We start from the raw sequence: 14,108 nt of genomic DNA on the forward strand, positions 1-14,108 counted from the left end.
CTATAATTTCTCAAATGTACTAAACAAGCAATGAATGGATGGATGGATGTCAGTGTGCTTTCCAGTTATTAAAACACATTACAAAAAGAGTGCATTCCAAACTAACTTCTCTTTCTTGACCTTGATGAAAAGGTCAGCTTATACTATTGAAATGCACCCCAAGACGGCATCGTCTCAAGGCTCCAAAAACCATGTGATATCTTTTATATAATGCTCCAAAATAAATAACACGATGAAAAACCTTGGCACCTCCTGAACAAAAGAAAACCACAGAATCACTTCTTTGGGAAAAAGCAAAATGCATTTATTTATGTCATTTTATAAAAGTTCAACATATATACCACTATCTTCTAAAACAGACTGAAAGAATGAAAGAAAGCAAAAGACTAAAGAAAAGACAGTTGTTTTCTACAGACAAATGCCACGTGGCAGAAATATTTACATCAATGTAGAAAGAACACATTTCCTTCATGTCCTTATCATATTGACAAATAAGACACAGTGAAGCTCAACAAAGGAAAACAGGTCCTCGTTGTCCAGTCACGCACAGGCAGTGAACAAAGACACGGCAGTGTTAGATCTACTGGTTTCTATGAGAATCAGTGGTTGGTGCTGTAACAGCTCATGTGGTTTAGAAGTTTAAGCTGACTCAGTCTTCTTGTACGCCACCATGCTGTTCACCTTGTGGATCGAAGTGGTGAAGGAATGCAAACGCACCTCCTCTGGCTGGTCAATGGTCTGCGGCCCTGATTCTTCCCATTTATCTGGAACCACCAGGTCCTTGTCTGTATAAACCAAGAGGTCAAAAGCACCTGAGGGGAGGAGTTGAAATTATTACCCAACCACCACATCAAAGGCTCAAATGTCAAAAGTCTCATTACTCACATGGCGTCTCCAGCAGGGGCAAGAAAGTAACAGTGGCTGTTATCTGTCTGATAACTGAGCGGATCTCATGCTGAATTGTCTTAATGGACTTCTCTCTGGGTGCACTGGGAGACACATGAGAACTCAGTTAACATGCATTATTTATTAGTCAAACAATAGTCAGTTGAGTGTAATGACAGATGCTCATTTAACCAAATTACATAATCTGTTGTAAAGACTCTTCTAAAGTACAAATTTCATGTCATTTTATTGCAAAAAACCAAAACAAAAAAACTAATCCACTGCAAACATACAAATTCACATCTGTGTTGACAAATCAGCCAACCAACCCAAAGTCTGCACCATTCAACTCCTGTCAATAAGTGTAAGTAAACAGATCTGTCCAGATGCCTTAGAGCAGGGGTAGGCAACCTTTCTGATGATGAGTGCATCTAAAATGTCCTCAGAAGTCAGTGTGCCATATGATTGTATTAGCAAGAAATTGAATAACGCTCTATATTAACAGTTACACACTATATAGAACCACTTTATAGTTCGCAGCTTTCAGCTATTTTGAAACAAAAAAAATAAAAAGACACTTTTCATCCATAACAGCAAATGAACTGTACAACAGAAAATACAAATGCTATTTATGGTCTCCTCGCAACAATGATAAGAAAAATAAACTGAGCCAATATGGCATGTTTGTTAATACACTCTGATCTCTGGTCTCCCACTCAGAGACACAGGGCTCCGAGCATCCAGCATTCAGACGGCTACCTGAGGACACTCTTCATGTGAGAGGAAATCTGCTCACACAGATATGTAGAACCAAATACTGTCAATAAGGCCTCTGTAATGTTTTGAAGACAGTTAAACTTGTCAGGTAGTGATGTCCAGCAGGTGAAAATGCAGCTCCATGAACACGCACATATATGGATTCCAGCTGCTTCGACGTTGCATTAACTGGCATTAACTCAGCCAGTTAATGTGAGACAAGTCTAGCTGCTCATTAAAGCTTTCTGGTTTGATCAGAAAATAAAACATTGGTCCAAACACCTGAAAGTCCCAAAAACACATTGTGAATTCTGTCTCAAATCTACAGATGTATCTGTGTATTTCTTCCTTCCCTTATAACTTCCCTTCAGCTCATTCATGTCACCTAAAAGGTAAACCTGTTTCTCCATCACCTGTTCGGCTCTGATGATTCAGTAAGGACATCTCCTGGTTTCATCTTCATGTTTCCCTCTCACCACATATCCAAACCGACACCATGACCAGCAGCTTTTACAGCTGTGGCTCCAGCAAACATCAGCTGATAGTAGAAATTAATATTAAATAAATTCTAACAGCTGATCAAGCTTAAACATGCTGCTGTTGTTTAACGCGACATCCGGCAGGTTCCTCTTTCTGGCGCAAAGTGGGCAATAAAAAACAAACAAGAGAGACGATCAGCTGATCATTGATCAGTTTCATGATTGAAGTAGCAACAGGAGAGGGAGGGGAGCGGATGAGAGAAGAAGAGGCAGCTGTACAGCGTAACGACAGAATAAATCCAGCTTTGTGTGTTTATCTTTTCATTGTAGCTGAAGTACGGGACAAACTGTGCTCCTTTTCAGCTCAATACGAAACGCGTAATATTTTCTCTGAATGCGGGACGATTCTTTTTTTTAACGGGGCGTTTGGCAACTCTACTAACTAACCTTATGAAGAAAATAAAGTTCACTATCAGTAACATCATAGCATCCACCCAGCTGTATAAACTCCGTCATGCTAGCTAGTAGCAGTACGAGTTATTCTGATTTAAGAAACTAAACTACTGATCTAAAAGATCCAGTGCTAATTGAAGAGGTCAGAGGAGAATTACCAAATTGGGTGAAGTTGACAGAATGGCTATATTAATTCTATACAGTAGTGCCAAGCATAAAAGCAGTCAGACTCACAACACACCTAATGTTGAGGCTCATGGGATGCAACCTAAGAAGCCAACAATGGATTCTCTCTTGCAAGCCACGGAAATCTGACACTGCAGTGGAAAGGGCTTATATAAAACTGAACACAACCTGGTCAGATTGCTACTGAGGCTGCAGATGACACACAGCATGAGTTCATGCTGCTGCAGGGGTTGACCTTAATTTGCCAAATACCAGTTAAGGTTTTAATATCATTGCTTGAGTAACAACAGCATGAATGTGCATCTAAGAACTGTGCAACACAATCATGTCAAGATATAGCAGATTCTCAAAAACTGTCCTTAAAGAGGAAGACGACTCCAGCAGAACCAGGCTCAGGAAGAGGCAGTCATCTGCTACAACTGATTGGAGAACAGCCTGGCAGCTCCTTCTCATACTGATCACACCAGCATTTGTTGTAAGCCAGCCAGCTTAATTATGTTGATCACTTTGGCACAAACAGCACAAAACTAAACGACAATTGGTTAGACTGTAGGCAGACCATTGCATCCTCCCTACTCCCAAATTCTGGCGGTAGTTTGATAAACCACACTCTTCGGTGGGCTGAGCATTATCATCTTTCATGTCCCAGATTGCCACTGGTTGCAGAATCTCATCTCAATATCTCTCTGTAATGAGACAAGCTAATCACTGTTGCAGAGTCCATGCGCACAGGTACTGCCAATCAGGAACCTGATAGTCCACACCTGGGGTACCTGAAGCTCAAAACAATTTATATAATATATCACTCCACTCAAACTGACGGTGGGGGAAGTACAAGTGCAACATGCCAGGTGTTGGAATTAGAAGACAGCAAATTAATGACCATTAGCATGGAGCCTTTAAAACAAAACAAACAAACAAACAAAAAAGGTAATAGAGGTCCTGACCTGCTCTCTTTAGCCGACTTGTCACACTCAATGTCAAACTGCCATCTCTCGAGCACCTCGTTGGTTTCCAGACACGTGATCACCAACACCAGCTTTTGCACAGTGCACTCAAACAGCCACTCTGCAACACCAAAAGAGCAAGCAACACTTATTAAAGTTTGTTATGCAAAGTGAGAGGTAGTTAAATACCCTAAAAACATAATACAAACATGCACAGAATTTTGTATCCACAATAGTTGTGGATACAAAATATTGATCTCTTGGATATAGTATCCAAGAGATCACAATTTCTGTGAGAAAAATGATGATTGATTTGTATTCTGTAATTTCACTACTCTTAGCATTACACAATTGAGAGCTTGAGTGATTTGACATATGCACCCAAAAATATGAATATTCTGGTACGAATTACATTAAACTTGAACTGACAATTCAGAGATATTTACTCCATTTAGTTTTATTTACATTGCACTAAAAATCACAACAGTTGCTTCAAGAGACTTTATACTTTAAAGTAAAGACCCCACAGGCCTAAAAAGAAAAACAATCAGATGATCCCAGAACAGCAAGCACTAGGCATTGATGGGAATAAAAAAAACTTCTTTTTAACAGGAAGAAACCTGAGGAGGCAGCCATCAACAGTTGCATTGCATTGGATTTAGGAAAAAAATAAAATATTACAATGGCATCACCTTGGACAGAAAAGGGTGCACCGATCTCCTTCCTCATTCACATACATAAGTATTTATGGCAAAATCAAAAATTGGTAAATCAAAAATCTAGCGTTTTTAACCAGAAATAGCTTGTAGTTCACCTGACAAGAGCCTAAGAGTAGCTTAACACAAATTTGTGTAACATGGGAATGGAAACTCACGTGTGCTGCTTTGTATGTTACTTAACATTGATCATAAGATGCCAGGTCATACCAATTAAAATCTCAGGCATGAGTCTCATAGGCATCTGCGTTCATCTTCAACATCATGCTGCTCTGCTGTACGTTAATTGCCCCTTGGGGATAAATAAAGTCTTTCCGATTCTGACTCTGATCTAATTCAACACAACAAAAAGGGGAGGGGGAAATGCACCACCACGTGGCCCTACTCAGCAATCGCAACTAACAAGTTACTATTTATTGAGTAAAGACGATCACCGAATTAGCAAAATAAATTGACAAAATCATTCATTGTTCACAAACATCATCTTATTTTGTACTTCACTACGGATTTTGCCTTTACTTTGCCTTCTCCATAAAAATCCAAAGTCACTCCCCACCAAGCTGTGAGCTCAGTTCTCGCCAATTACGTTTTTTCTTTTCTATCTGGTGTTCAAGGAAATCCACTTAAAGTAAAGTAGACTGAAGTTTTGTTTTTTTTCTTAAGTACAATATGTCCACATTTTTTTCAAGGTCTAAGAGTAAATATGTAAAACGAAGAAAAAAAGCATCTCCATAGTGACCAAAATAACCGTGAGTAAGATTTCTTGCCGTAAGCCAGCAGCCTTGTAGATATAGCTACAGAACTCGAAGCCCAAAACTACAACTGGAGTGCCTTCAGACCGCAGTTGGTTAGCTCACTCAGTTCCACAGTTATTCCACTTTCTCCTTAGTTGTGTCACGAGTGGGGAAGCCCACTATTGAGATACCTTTAAGTTGAGACACCACGTTAGTCAGATAGCTCTTCAGCTTGGGGTCGGTAGTTAGTAGGAGACTCAGGTCATAGTGGGTAACTCTGGTGAATGTCTCTGGAGGATAGATGCCCCGTTGGTACAAGATGCTGTTGATGCCGAAAGCTGTGAATGACAATGGGGAAATCAAAGGCTTCAAATACGCCGGAATTCCAGTATTCGTAAACTTTAGAGGCTTATGATTCAAACTTGAAAGGCACAGAAGATTACAAAAACAACTACACAAGAAAGCGAATAACACGAGAGAAAACTAACTGGGAATCAATTAATATATTAGCTCGGTAGAATAGAAACGATGTATGGTGTACGTTCACGATTCTCAATAGAAGGGCAGACAACTAGACAGTCTTTACAAATTATTCGGTTTGAAGTTGTGAGTTGACGCTTATAGGACACATCAGGCTTAAACACTTTATTTTTCATCAACTGGAGCTATGCTTGCCATGTGAGTGCATACATGCTGCGTTGATGCTAATATGTTATCGGGCACTATGTAGGCCCAATAGCATATTAGCGTTACATGCATGCGTGTCGAAAACGAGCGACTAAAAGACGAAATAACAGAAATACTTACAAAAGAACTCGGCTACTAACTCCGCGCTTCCTTTGAGAGTAATTCCCTTCAACGTGCTTGTCATTTTCTTAACGCTTTGGTCTAGCTCTCAACAGTAAATATATTGTACTCTTTATTTTCTTCTTCTAGGTCTTCCGACTTCAACTACCCGCCACCCAGTTTGAATTTTGTCACCTTCCACACTATTGCGCATGCGTGTGAGATTGCGGCGCGATTTTGATGACGTTTTAGGTTACGCTTACAATTTTTCTACACTAGAGAGCAGTGTAGAATAATTAAAGACCTTTCTACCTTGTAATTGACAGTATATTAATTTATTTTATCTAAAACTTCAGTGCACGGATGCAGGGACAAGCTGACACAGATCGCTGGCACAGGCTGGTTAGTTATTTAATGGTTTCGGCTTAGTTATTTAATGGTTTCAGCTTAGTTTATTTGATCTAAACTTCAGTGCACGGATGCAGGGACAAGCTGACACAGATTGCTGGCACAGATTGCTGGTTAGTTATTTAATGATTTCAGCTTAGTTTATTTTATCTAAAACTTAGTGCACGGTCGCAGGGATCAGCTGACACAGATCCCTGGCACAGGCTGGTTAGTTATTTAATGGTTTCGGCTTAGTTATTTAATGGTTTCAGCTTAGTTTATTTGATCTAAAACTTAGTGCACGGTCGCAGGGATCAGCTTACACAGATCGCTGGTACAGGCTGGTTAGTTATTTAATGGTTTCGGCTTAGTTATTTAATGGTTTCGGCTTAGTTTATTTGATCTAAACTTCAGTGCACGGATGCAGGGACAAGCTGACACAGATCGCTGGCACAGGCTGGTTAGTTATTTAATGATTTCAGCTTAGTTTATTTGATCTAAACTTCAGTGCACGGTCGCAGGGACCAGCTGACACAGATCGCTGGTACAGGCTGGTTAGTTATTTAATGATTTCAGCTTAGTTTATTTGATCTAAACTTCAGTGCACGGATGCAGGGACAAGCTGACACAGATCGCTGGCACAGGCTGGTTAGTTATTTAATGATTTCAGCTTAGTTTATTTGATCTAAACTTCAGTGCACGGTCGCAGGGATCAGCTGACACAGATCGCTGGCACAGGCTGGTTAGTTATTTAATGGTTTCAGCTTAGTTTATTTGATCTAAAACTTAGTGCAGGGTCGCAGGGATCAGCTGACACAGATCGCTGGCACAGTTTGGTTAGTCATTTAATGCTTTCAGCTTAGTTAATCCAGGAAACGGAATACAGTTATCATCTCTTATGTGTTTATTTTTGTTGGATAATTAACACAGAGCACCCTAAACCAAATGTTTCTCTATAATTGCACTCACCTGCAGATGCAGTGAAAGTAAGACATCAGCAATCACATATATATCTCTTATACAGTTTTTTGTGTCCCCTGCAGTACTCAAACATGGCAGCGTTTTAGTCTTCAGATGATTTCTGCAAACATTCGTCACATGTAGATGCACAAACACATCAGCCGAGGTTTACCAATGCTAACAAGAGCTTAATTTATGATTTAATCACCTCTTCTCTGTGCTTTCTCTCTGCCTCAACACTTCAGTCTGGTGGAATCCTTTTATTTCCCTGAAGACACTGGCTACACATGCTCCCTCGGAAGATTTTAAAAAGAAATCTGTTCTCATTTTCCTGTAAGTCAACCTCAGAGGAGGAAGTGCAGCCTTACAAAACATGTAAGGCTGCACTTCATCCCCGGCTGCCTCCCTCTTCCCGCTCCAACACACCCACCCACAAAAGTAGGGCCTTGGGGTGCAGGTGTGTCACCAGGGTGCAGGGGAGGCATTCCCCCCCCCCTCCCCCCTTGGGGGTGGGCACGTTTTAAATCCATGTAGACATTGAGGGTTCTCGGGAGGGGCCGTGCTAACACCTGCTGCTCTCTGGCAGCAGCACCATGCTCTCCCGTGTTTTAAATGCACCTTAGAACAACACGCAGCAACACTACACATCAGCGAGAGGAGGGTGGTTTGGGGTCTTCACACACCCCCTGTTCTCTGCTTGCCATCGGGGCGGGGGGGCTGGGAGGAGGTGTTGGCCGTCTGATTGGGATCTGGGATGCGGGGCCTCCCTGCTGCTGCGGAGCCTGGGGCGGTCTGCTTGCTTCCACCCCGGGGGAAAGTGTAACATCTCCTGGGTCTAGGTGCCGTTTCCCCCTCCAGGGACAAGGGTACCTGGACCTGGGGTATAGAGTTTGTTTGGGGAGTGTGATTATTTGTACATTGTCCATGTATGTCTATCCCTACATTGGGTGAGTGCTGAGTATATTTGTATATGTGTGCATGAGGGTGGGAATGCATGTTTGTGTCTGTGTGTGCCTGTTTGTCTGTGTTTATATGTCAGGTCGGGTCTTACACTCCACCTCTCTGGGAACTCCCAGGCCCTGAAAGGCCTATCTCCCCTCACCACACTGCCTGCCGGTAACTGATGCCCTCAGTGGTCGGTGGGTTGGTGGTTCTTGGTGTCCGGGGCTGGGCGCTCAGGTATGTACCAGCTCACTCCCGGTGACTACTTGGCAGGGCCTGGTGCCTGTTGCTCGGTCAGGCCTCTTCCGGGGCAAATGGGGCCCTCGGGCCTCCGGCCTCTGGGCCTGCGGCTCGGTTCACTCTGGCACAACTGGCTGCCGGCAGAGCCTGCGGGCACGCATATCAACAAAATGATAAAACTCCAGCAGAGGCATGTTTTACTCGCAGCCATCTTCCAGAAAGGCATTATAAATAATTGAGAAAGTAATTTAGTTATGGTTGCTTCACCAGCATTTGCTGCTGGCTGAAAAGACTGTAACTTTTCAAGAATGGAGAAAGGCAGCTTTGTTTGCAGCAAGTAAGGTCAAGGTGTGCAAAGTTCCCTCTGAGCAAGTAAATCCTTCAATTAAAGGAAAAATTTTAAAATCACTCTAATGAGAGGTTAACTAAGAGCAAATGATAATGAGCTGCTTAAAAGGCAAATAATCTTTTAGGCTTAATTACTTGTTGCTTGAAGAAACTATTAAATGAGCAGCTGTGATTTGAAAACTCGCAAAGCAAAAAAGATTTGTCACCAACGTGAGGTTACACTTCCATCGCCAGGGAAGAGACTTCTGTGAACACCACAGCCTCCAGTTTAGAGAACAACTCGGGGTTGCTGTGGTTCAGCAGATCGAGCAAGAAATCTACTAAGCAGGTGGTTAGGGGTTCAATCTCTTGCTGTTCCAGTCTGCATGCTAAAGTGCAAGATACTGAACTACAAGTTGCTCTGTGATGTTTTCAAGTAAGCTGTGTAAAGCACTTTGCACCTTTGAGTAGAAAAGCACTACATAAGAACTTCTCTGTTGTCTTGAGATGATCAACATTTGTTCAATGGCTTGTCTGCAGAACTAAATACACAAATGAGGAGCTGGTTTATTTAAAAAATAATTAGTTCTTCTGTGCATCCCAAGACACCTGATGGGATTTTTGTTGACAGAGATAAGAAAGAAGCTGCCACATTTCACTTTTGGTTTTCATCAGGTGTTATTCTGGTCAGAGCTACATTTTCACCCATGGAGGGGCATTTTTACCTTGGAGTCTTTATTGGGTTTGGGAACCTTGTCATGGTTTAGGGTTTGCCTGGATTTCTTCTGTGGGCTTTCAGCTTTCCCCCCTGCAGCTGACTATGGGTGGCTCTTGCTCCGAGCTTCACCCAGTGCTGGAGCCTTCCCTGTTCACGCTTCTTGCTCATCATGCTTGTGGACCATCTGGTGATCAGTGACCATCAGATTTGCATCAATCATCATGGTAATCAGGCTACACTAGCTCTCAGAGATTGCTCGATTGCTATTCCTGCACTAAAATCTTCTTTCTTTGTCTTCATACCCTTGAATTACATGTTGAGCAACTCATCTAAGAGAAAAACTTATCCCAGGATTGACAAGATGGTCTGTATTTAATGAAAAGGGAACTAAGGGAAGTTACCTGCCAGTCGCACCTGCCTGTCCTTCCTCCGGTGCTCCAAGTTATCTGAGGAACCCAGTGCAGTCTCTAGAAAACAGCAAGAAGCATGATTAAAGTTTTCTAATTACACCTCAGAATATTGTGTAAATAAACTTGCTGACAACAGTCTGTCTTGTTGTTGGGTTGTGAATTTAGGGTCCAAAACTTTAGAGCCAACTTAGGCTCATGTCAAGCCTAATGTTTGTGACATCGAGCATTAATACTTGCAGAGCAAAAGCCTTGTAGCTGTTCCTTTAAATGCACTGGAAATTCTAGGAAAAACACTTATTTACTCTTTTCTTGGTGAGAGAGCTAAACGTTGTTATAAATAACAATTTGTCCTCAGTGACTTGCCTGGTTAAAGAAAATAGATTAACCCCAGCAGAGGCTACTTGTGTGAAAACCTCTAAATCACAACACTCATGGCAGGGATTTAATATGTCCTCAACAAGAGCCAACTCAGTGAATATCGCTGTACTAACTAATTAACAAATCTATAAGCCATATGAGAGGACAATAAGCCACAAAATCCATAAAATCATGAACCTCACTATGTTGTGCAAGAGCACTTTTCAAGTACTGCTCAAAGTACATTTGTGCATGACAGAGAGAGACACCAAATGTGTGAGGTGTGAGGACACTGTTACATGCCCACAAAGTCCACAATAGGAAGTCAGTGGCAGGTTTGTCAGTGTGACAATCCAGGTGTGCTTCTAGCTGTATTTGTATAGCAAATGAGGCAGCACGAGGTGGGAATAAAGTAAATATTCTTCACAGTTTAAAAGACAACGCCACCCTGGGGATTTCACCCAGAGAATACTGGATGTAACACTAATCATCAAGAAGGCACTTAGGTTCGCTATACTCAGTACAGAGACAAGGTTCAATGATAAAACAGTTGGACAATTTATTAAACAAATATTAGAACATTTGTATTCTGGGATGATGAACTTGAACAGCAAAGTTTGCAGTGAAAAGAAGAAGTCTGGAAACAAAAGTAAAGATCCCAAAAAGTCCTGCAAGAAGCTCAAACAGTGGCTGCATTAAACAGGCCTCGAGCCTATAGAGGGGTCCTTGATTATCTGGAAATCACCAATCAGTGAGGGAGAGCCTAGCTCGCTGGTGAGTGGTCACTGGGGATGAATCACAGTCACTCTGAAATTAATTGCTAAAGCCCAGTCATGCAGAACTGGAGACCAGTCAGTGACCTCCTTGGAGCCACAGGTCACCAGCAAGAAAACTATATCCCCCAACCTGTTGGTGCAACTTTTACTTTGAAAGCGAGAACAAATGGTGGGGAATATTTAATTTCTTATTGGTCTGTTAGGCCTTTAGAGTCATTGAATGAGTCCATAGTCTCCACTGAGGACTGTGTTGAGGCCTAAAGGAACATAATTAAGGGTGTCAATATTACAGTCATATCTGTGACATTTTGATAATCAAGCTAGCCATGCAGTGTTACAATAAGCTAATAGCCTCCTGCTAGACCCGATTTTCTATATATGGTCATGTCCACAATGCCTAATTCAAGGCTTCAAACTTCAATCAATTAACCACACTGTCAGCATCTCTCTTTTATATGGATTTGTTGCTAATGCTGTTGTTTTTGTTCCAGCATTTAGACATTTAGATAATATTCCCTAGCTTCGGCTAATCGTAAAAATGGCAACGAATAGTTCATTCAGCAACCATAAAAGAAAGCCTTGAGATGTGCCTCTGTCATCTTTTGGTTCCTTCCCACTTCTGTAGCTGATTTAGACATTATACTGTATGATATACTAGCTTATGTCTATAAACTTCTTAAGTTTAAAATCCCCTCCAAGAGCTCCTTGGTGTCCTTTTTGCCTTTGAAGTGTGTACAGAGAAGTCAGTTACATATGTGCTAAAATCTGGCACAGATAGATAATTTGTCAGGAACTGATGTCTTCAGCCGTAATGCAGACTGTCTGATACAAAGAAAGCCTCTAGAAAACAGAGGACATGCAGACAACCCTTGCAACTATTGCTGTCAGAATCCGGTTTCATAAATATGGCCTGCATGCGGGGTATATCACGAAACAGCCTTTGCTGTCCAACAAAAAATACAGTTTGCCCTTGAAGGCAAATAGCACGCTCAGGACAAATGGATCAGTAGAAATATATAGCTGCTTTTTGGGTGAAGAACTGTGAAGCACGGAGGTGAAAATGAAACTGTTTGGGGTGGCTTAGCTACCCGAGGGACTGGCCAGCTAGCAGCCACTGAGTCAGTTATGAATTCTGGATCATGTCAAAGAGTGCTTGAAAATATTGGGAAGCTATCTGTCTGAAAATTGAAGTTGAACCTGAAATGGATCTTTCAACAGGATAACAATGCTAATCATGGTAGCAAATCCAGCAAGGAACAGCTCAGAAAGAAAAAGAAATGTGAAATGTTGTGAAGTATTATTATGGGTGCTACATGCATATAATACATGTCATTAATATATATATAAATCAACAAAAACCTTTAAAATTTAGGAAAATATTTCAGTTTCTTTAGGATGAACTTTTATTAATACAGGTTAGCCAAATTGATATATGTCATATGGTCAAAAAGTAAAATGTATTTCACAAGGTAGATCTTAAAACCTTAGAATACAATTGAAATTAAAAATGCTTTCTTTTATTATTCATATATATATTCATTTATTAATGAATTGTGTTTAATGAATTTAAACTTGTGTTTAAATGATCTGTGTTTTGAAAGATTCCAAAGTGGGTGAATATTCAATATGCTTCATTTCATTTTCTGCCCACTGTTGAGTGCTTTAATTAAGATATTTCAGCTTGCATCAGAAAACGTAACACTGTAAATTTGAAGTGTTTAATATCGAGCATTTTGCTCATGTGTTCTCCAGTATGTGGTCTTTTACCACATGTTTGGGTAGGCAGGCTATAATCTGAAAACAAACAACTCTTCTTATAATGATGTATAGAATTGCTTGACTTTTGACAGTTTGACTTCATGTTTAAAATTAACACTTGCAGCTTGAAAGAAGAAATGCTAATGTTAAAGTACTGTCAGATTTGCAAACAAGCTAAAAAACACAACAGCAATCCAGTTAGCAAGTTAGAGGGACTTTTCAAAAAGCGATTCAATTGTAAAAAGTTAAAAAATGAAACACTGTACTTTATTGGCACCATCGAAATTTACTATACACAACACTGGCTTTGCTCATAGGCAGTGTTGGTCAAGTTACTTGAAAAAAGTAATCAGTAACTAATTACTGATTACTTACCCAAAAAAGTAATCCCGTTACTTTACTGATTACTTATTTTCAAAAAAAAAAAAAAAAAGAGAATGGTAGATATTATTGCTTTAAAATAGCTGGCAGTCATCATTTCCAAACTAGTCATCCAGCCCACACACATATTTTTTTTCTTTGCATAAAGATTTCTCTGATAAACTGATTACAGACCATGATTTTTTTCTACCTATCTTTTATATTTCTTTCTCTGGCAGCAAATAGTTTAACATAACATGTTAATAAGCACTTACCAGGCCTGCTCAGATTGTGGATTGGGCCAGTCCAAGCGGCACATGCGGCCCACAGTACCATTATGCCTTGGGAAACACCGGATAGGGCACCATGATTAACAATGACACCACCCAGGTAGCAGCGATGACGCGATAGGCGTGAGATCGGGTCTGCCATGCACGGGATTTCAGTGGGTTACAGATGGCACTGTAACTTTCGATAGCAATGGCCACCAGGCTTAAGTTGGAGATGCTGACAGAGACTCCTGAAAGAGGAAAATAAATCAGACTAAGAAAACATTTGCAAAGCCAGAGAGACACATTGTTGCAAAATATACATTCTACATTCGTACTCCTCAATAGATAAATCATTTGATTATCCTTCAGTTTGGACTCTCCACAAGGTTCTCCGGGTGCCAGCCGGAGATACTGAAAAAAATCTGAACTGAACAAAAACACATAAAGTGAAAAAGTGGAAAAAGAAGGCAGACATATTTGTTCATTCATTTGACTGAAAACATGCTTTGCTCCTGACTTTTAAGTGGCACACCTGGCAAAATCATGTTAAAATTGCATTTAACATTTTGTATTGTTATGCTTAATTGGATTCCCTGTGTCCACAAGAGGAAAACATGAGAAAGAGAATATTACTTGAATTATTTTTTATGACACAACCT

At 40.7% G+C, this 14,108-nt stretch overlaps 1 protein-coding gene and 1 long non-coding RNA gene across 4 annotated transcripts; both read right to left on the bottom strand.

The window, feature by feature from the left end:
- Positions 1-284: 284 nt before the first annotated feature.
- On the bottom strand, positions 285-6,165 carry mad2l1 (MAD2 mitotic arrest deficient-like 1 (yeast)). The gene is made up of 5 exons (XM_014413961.3): positions 5,964-6,165; positions 5,348-5,494; positions 3,707-3,827; positions 886-989; positions 285-812 (listed from the first exon to the last, which is right to left on the bottom strand). The coding sequence occupies exons 1-5, from the start codon at positions 6,025-6,027 to the stop codon at positions 640-642; spliced, it is 609 nt and encodes a 202-aa protein (XP_014269447.1). The 5' UTR covers positions 6,028-6,165; the 3' UTR covers positions 285-639.
- Positions 6,166-7,103: 938 nt separating this feature from the next.
- On the bottom strand, positions 7,104-13,680 carry LOC106676743 (uncharacterized). Of its 3 annotated transcripts, none has more exons than XR_013096969.1 (4): positions 13,453-13,680; positions 9,918-9,983; positions 8,348-8,618; positions 7,104-8,165 (listed from the first exon to the last, which is right to left on the bottom strand). It is a non-coding gene; the product is annotated as an uncharacterized LOC106676743 (long non-coding RNA). The 3 variants fall into 3 exon arrangements; XR_013096968.1 differs by having other exon boundaries at positions 8,341-8,618; XR_013096967.1 differs by having other exon boundaries at positions 7,104-8,618.
- Positions 13,681-14,108: the final 428 nt, after the last annotated feature.

The sequence above is a fragment of the Maylandia zebra genome, linkage group LG3 (genome assembly GCF_041146795.1).
Source record: "Maylandia zebra isolate NMK-2024a linkage group LG3, Mzebra_GT3a, whole genome shotgun sequence".
NCBI lineage: Eukaryota > Metazoa > Chordata > Actinopteri > Cichliformes > Cichlidae > Maylandia > Maylandia zebra.

What these genes read in the sequence shown, in the direction of transcription:
- mad2l1 (XM_014413961.3), bottom strand. Translation starts at nt 6,027, where the DNA reads ATGACAAGCACGTTGAAGGGAATTACTCTCAAAGGAAGCGCGGAGTTA. An exon ending in CGTGGTGTCTCAACTTAAAG is followed by an intron (nt 3,828 to 5,347) that starts GTATCTCAATAG and finishes TTGGTGTTGCAG; the next exon opens with AGTGGCTGTTTGAGTGCACT. An exon ending in GCCCCTGCTGGAGACGCCAT is followed by an intron (nt 813 to 885) that starts GTGAGTAATGAG and finishes TCCTCCCCTCAG; the next exon opens with GTGCTTTTGACCTCTTGGTT.